The 6,012-nt window shown below is 36.9% G+C and overlaps 1 protein-coding gene across 1 annotated transcript; it reads right to left on the reverse strand.

The window, feature by feature from the left end:
- Window positions 1–908: 908 nt before the first annotated feature.
- LOC108992162 (3-phosphoinositide-dependent protein kinase 1-like) lies at window positions 909–3,734 on the reverse strand. The gene is made up of 5 exons (XM_018966630.2): window positions 3,164–3,734; window positions 2,208–2,316; window positions 2,044–2,122; window positions 1,245–1,311; window positions 909–1,142 (listed from the first exon to the last, which is right to left on the reverse strand). Exons 1-4 carry the CDS (start codon window positions 3,299–3,301, stop codon window positions 1,305–1,307), a joined length of 333 nt encoding a protein of 110 aa, XP_018822175.1. The 5' UTR covers window positions 3,302–3,734; the 3' UTR covers window positions 909–1,142; window positions 1,245–1,304.
- Between the last annotated feature and the right edge of the window lie 2,278 nt (window positions 3,735–6,012).

A 6,012-nucleotide genomic window follows, 5' to 3' on the forward strand; every position in this document is an offset into this window, starting at 1 on the left:
TTGCATTGCCAACAGTTATGCCTTGAAAAGAATAGCATGAAATGATTGTCTTTTGAGATTGCCTTCGTAGAGAACTTATGTAATCCAAGACTGTGTAGCCTTTTTGTGCACTATTGGTTCGTAGAGACCTTATCCGGTTCAGTTTCTTTCTTCTACCTTTATTTCCATTTGGTTTTTAAAGCTGTATTTTTTTATGTTGTTGGTCCAGCCTTTTATGCTTAATGATTTCATTCCATTTCCTGCAGGGCTTATAAAGAAAAAGTTAAAATGCAAAGGAAGAAGGAATTGGAACTGTGGATTGCTAGGTCTTCCATTGATGATGACAGTGATGAGGCATTCAACTGTTGGTTGGAGAGCTCAAGACTTGTGAACAAGTGGATTTTGCGTGTCACCACACCTTTCACTAAATGATTGCACATGATACAATTATAACTTCAGGGAAAAACTAATATTGGGGGAAAAATTAGAAAAAGTGCAAGGTAGACTTTGCAATGGGTTTGGAATTTGTAATTTTGTAATGGGTTTTTTGTGGTTTGAATGTAATTCATGGATTTTGTATTGAATGTAATTTATGGATGTAATTCATAGATTTTGTAATGGTTTGTTGTGGATGGCAATAACTTAATGTGTATTAAAAGAAGATTGCATTTTATTGCTAGGCAGATTGCATTTCAAATGAGTGGCTTTTGATTGCATTTTATTGATTGCATTTTTAATGCATAAATCTGTTGGCATGTTAAAAGCTAGAACTTCTGGAAATCTATTGGCATGTTGGCATGCGTAAGTAAATCTGTTGGCATGTTGACATGTTTAATGCACAAGAACTGCTGGAAACAAGAGGTGGTAAAAAACTAGATTTATATTCATTTCAATGGTTGCCTTAACCAAGGCTTTATATACCAGCCACACTGTTTTGGATTTACATAAATCAGAAACACATACTTAAGTTATGTATTTACAAACCAAGTTCCGAAATCAATTAGATACTATTAAGTAACATGACACAACAAATAGAAAAGCTCAATACAGCCGAAGTAGTGTGCGTAAATGCCTTATTTCAACTTGTTGCTCCAGAAGCACCAACTCCTTCAAAACCCCATCATTTATATTCGATAGTAAAGCCTCTCTCTTCTGGATTTCATCTAGATGAAGGCCACAAAAGTGTATATGTTATGCAGTGTAACCAAACAATTTAGGAAAGTAGAGGAAAAAGTATAAAGTGCAACATTCGGAGCAAGGGATACCTTTAAGCAGTGCTAGAGCAAGGCTCTCAAAAAGCAATGAAACTATTACAAATAACAAGATTAAAACCTGCAAGAAGAACAAAACAGAAAGAATAAAAAGGGCCTAAAACTGAAGTATAAAAACCTCATATGATCAATGGTACATAGGGCATGTGGCAATTTGTAGAACAAAACAAATAAAGAGGGGTTAAAACTAAAGAATTATGAGCATTTTACATTATTAATAACAAGAGTGTTCCAATTCTTTTCCTAATTAACACTAAAGAAAATAAACTTGTTTTTATGTGCTGTCTTCACTTTTATGAAAAATGGTTGTGGTATCTAAAGGTTCATTGATTACCATTGCCTTCAATCTAACATTTAAATGATAAAATCAGCAGTTAAAAAAAAAAGTTCCATAAAAAACAGGCCATATAATTGATCTAAACATTCTACACATCAAGTATAATTTATCAAGAAAAGTCACAAATGTCAGCATGAAAAGTAAAATGCACATAAGTTGCATCAATAACCTCTTGCTAATTAAAGTATCCATGAGTTGCATAAATCCTTTTAGGTTGATCTAAAGCACATCAATACTTTTTCTGGAAAACCAATGCTTTAACTATAAAAAATCATAAAATTGTAATGAAAATAACTCGTAAAGGTACATGCATAACCAATACAGTAGCATAATCACTTGCAATAAGATGATAAGAGAGTAAACCTCCAAGAACACGAATAGTAGTCTCAAACACAGACATTGTCTTATTCTGCAAAAAGCCATAAAGCAAATCCAAAGTTATCCATAGTTACTCACCCAAACGTTGCCGGAGAAGAATTAAGAACTTCCGGAGGAACATATGCAACTGTCCCCACAAAAGTACAGGCTTTATCATCTGGGCAAGGCATTAACTGGAAATTTTTAATTCATCGCTCAAAACTTGTATTAAATAGCTTCCACTTGATAATAATTAATCTAACCTGATGCAGCATTAGGAGGAACTATAATTCGGCTCTCCTGCATAGGCTTTACGCTCCCAAAATCAACAATTTTAACATGTCCTTCTGTAGTAAGCAGCAAGTTCTCGGGCTGCAATTTGAGAAGCTTTTAGAGTTATTCATCCATTGATAGAATATTTCAAGTTAGGAAAACACCTTGATACTCACGATGCATCAAGCCCAGACTATGAATGTAATCAATGATCCAAATATACGTGTGCGTGTGTGTGTATATATATATATATATAATAATAATAATAAAATAGAGAGAGAGAGAGAGAGAGAGAGAGAGAGAGAGGAACACAAAATCAAAAGCACATAAAAACAGCAATTCCATGTCATATCTGTTATTCCAGTTCAAAGTGATGGTGACAAAAAATAAATACCTAGAGGAGGATGCTAAAAACAGAGGTATAGCTAGCTGGTGGCCGACTGATACCATGATAAAAACATGTCAAATGTAGAGGATGCTAAAAACAGAGTTCTTGGTTCACAGAACTGGAGCTAGTGGTGCATTGCAATCACATGTTTTTTTAAGCATTGCAACCACTGTCAGCAACTATATTTGATTTATCACAAATATATTTGTTAGTGTTGAGTTTAACATCTTTTTACTTTCCAAATAATGAAAATACAAGTCAAATAATTTTTGAGGTAAGACCAGAGTGTTCTGCTTTAGTGTTGGTTGCTAATATTTCTTTCACGCATTTTATCAAATAGGTAAAATGCAACAGCTCGAGTAAACAGCTAAAATGCAACAGCTCGGGTACAAGCTTCACCATCACAACAAGCAAGTATACAAGGAGGTTCGAAATCAGGTTGGATGAGATTTGGACCCGATATTCAGTCCAAATCGTAGCAAAACCGTGGCCAAATCCGAAATGAAATGCGAAGTATAGGAAGCGGAGGAGAGAGTAATCCACAAAAATGAAGCTCACCTCCTCACTAAGTGACCAGTGTGCTTTTGGACCCGTAAAGAAGGCGACGACGGCGACCACAGACCAAGATACAATCAGAGGAAACGAATCGGGAGTTCTTCGAAGCTTGTTTTTACTTTCCCTCCATTTCTCCCGCATATTTCACTCACTCGGTTTGAGTTTGAGTTTTTTTTTTAATTAATTAATTATCGGCACTGCCAGTTCCGCACCGGCAGTTGCATGCAGAAGAACTGTTTCTGGAAAGGGTTAGGCAATGGTGAGATTCTTATCGGATTAGTGGCACCCCTAGCTTCATTTTTTCAAGTAAATTGAAAGCTCTAAAAAATGACTTCAAGCTATGGAATACTCAATCTTTTGGTGATGTAGGAGACCATAAAAAATCCAGGCTAGAGGAGCTTCAGGAGGCAGACACTTTCTATGGAGGAAGCATCTTGGAAGGCTAAGCTAAAGGCAGAATTAGAAATGGTAGTGTTATTGGAAGAGATCTCTTGGTGTCAAAAATAAAGATCATTATGCTTGAAAGAAGGAGATCGCAACACAAAATTCTTTCACAAAGTGGCCAACTCCCATATGACCTAGCCCTGATGGCTTTTCCATGTTATTTTTTCAAACTTATTGAGATGTGGTGAGGGAGGATTTAATAAAAGTGTTCCAAGAATTCTTTTCAATCAAGAGATTTGAGAAAAGCCTCAACGCCACATTTATAGCAGTTATTCCCAAGAAGATTGGAGCCTCGGAGGTAAAGGATTACTGGCCCATTAGATTTGTGAATGAGATATATAAGATTATTTCTAAATTGCTTGCCAATCGCCTAGGAGAGGTTTTGGGGACGATCATTACAAAACCCCAAAATGCATATGTTAAAGATAGACAAGTTCTGGATTGAGTCCTCATTGCTAATGAATGCCTAGACAGTAGACTAAAATCTGGCCAACTAAGGATCTTTTGGGAGTTAGATATGGAGAATGTGTATGATCATGTTAATTGGGAGTTCTTACTCTATGTGCTTGGGAGGTGTGGTTTTGAGGATAAATGGTGCTCGTGGATTAGATGGTGTATTTCAACAGTGAGGTTCTCAGTATTGGTGAATGGCACCCCAAATCATTTCTTTAACAGTTCCTGAGGTCTAAGACAAGGAGACCCTTTGTCCCCACTCCCATTTGTTATTGTCTTGGAGGCACTTAGCAAAATGATTCTAGCCTTAGTGAACAATGGCTTTATCGAGGGATTCTCAGTTGGTAATCCTAATAAGGGCACTATTAACATATCTCATTTATTGTTTGCAGATGATACACTGATTTTTTGTGAGGCAAAACAAAACCAAATTTGAACATTGAGGCCATTATTATTTTGTTTTAAAGAGGCATCAGGGTTGAAAGTGAACTTTGATAAATCAGAATTGGAGCCAATGGGCAATGTTCGTAACATTTGGCAGCTGGCTAATATCCTTGGATGTAAGGTTTCTCTCTTCCTATGAATTACCTCGGTCTTCCTTTGGAGGCAGCTACAAGATCTATATCAATTTGGGATATAGTGGTGGAGAAGATTGAACACAGATTAGCAGGTTGGAAGAGATTATATATCTCAAAAGGTGATAGGATCACCCTTATCAAAAGTACTCTTTCCAATCTACCCACGTATTTTTTATCTGTATTCTCAATTCTAGCAAGTGTGGCGAACCGCATTGAGAAGCTGTATTGTAATTTTCTTTGGAATGGGATAGGAGAAGAATTCAAGTATCATCTACTCAGGTGGGATAAAGTATGCTCTCTATTCTCTTCGGGTGGGTTGTGTATTAGAAATTTAAGGATTTTCAATCTAGCCTTGTTTGGGAAGTGATTGTGGAGATATAATACGAAATTGGACGCCTTATGGAAGTTAGTGATTGATTGCAAATATGGAGGCATGTGGGAAGGGGGTGCACTAGGGAGGTTCACGAGGTTTATGGAGTGGGAATTTGGAAACAAATTAGAAGAGGGTGGGGGATCTTTACTAGGCATACTAGACTAGTGTTGGGTGATGGATTTAGAATAAAACTCTAACCTGACCTGTGGTGTGGAAATCAAGCCCTAAAGGATTCATTTCCATTAGTTTTTAGGATTGCATGTGAGAAATATGCCTCAGTGGCTAATTGTATAAAGCTCTCTAGGGACCTAGTTCAATGGAACGTGAATTTCACTAGAGCCGCCCAAGACTGGGAAGTTGGTAGCGATGAGGAGTTCTATGGTCTTCTATGGACCATGATGCTGAGAACCCAAGGAGCTGATAAGATTTGGTGGATACCCATCAATAAAGGTACATTCTCGATCCGTTCTTTTTATAAGTCTCTTACACAACTACAAAATACGCAATTCCCATGGAGAAAGATATGGAGAAACAAGACGCCTCCTAAAACGGCAATTTTTGTATGGACAACGGCATTAGGTAAGATCTTGACAACGGATAATCTACAAAAATGTAAGGTGATCATGGTAGATTGGTGTTGTATGTGTAGGAAAAGTGGTGAAATTGTGAATCATTTGCTGTTGCATTGTGAGGTTGCTGGAACATTATGGAATGAAGTGTTCAATAGATTGGAGTTCGCTTGGGTTATGTCTATCACAGTAACAGAGCTCATGGCCAATTGTAAAAATCTACAAGGTCTGCCACAAATTTCAACAGTGTGGAAAATGGTCCTGATTTGTATCATGTGGTGTCTATAGAAGGAGCGAAATGATCGGACATTTGAAAACAAGGAGTGCTCACTAGAAGAACTTAGATTATTTTTTGTCAGCACTCTTTTTCTTTAGGCCACAACTATAGATTTTCGTGGTCTCGATTTTCATGGATTTCTTGTTTCTATTTCCTCT

This window comes from Juglans regia, chromosome 16 (assembly GCF_001411555.2).
Source record: "Juglans regia cultivar Chandler chromosome 16, Walnut 2.0, whole genome shotgun sequence".
NCBI classification, from domain to species: Eukaryota; Viridiplantae; Streptophyta; class Magnoliopsida; order Fagales; family Juglandaceae; genus Juglans; species Juglans regia.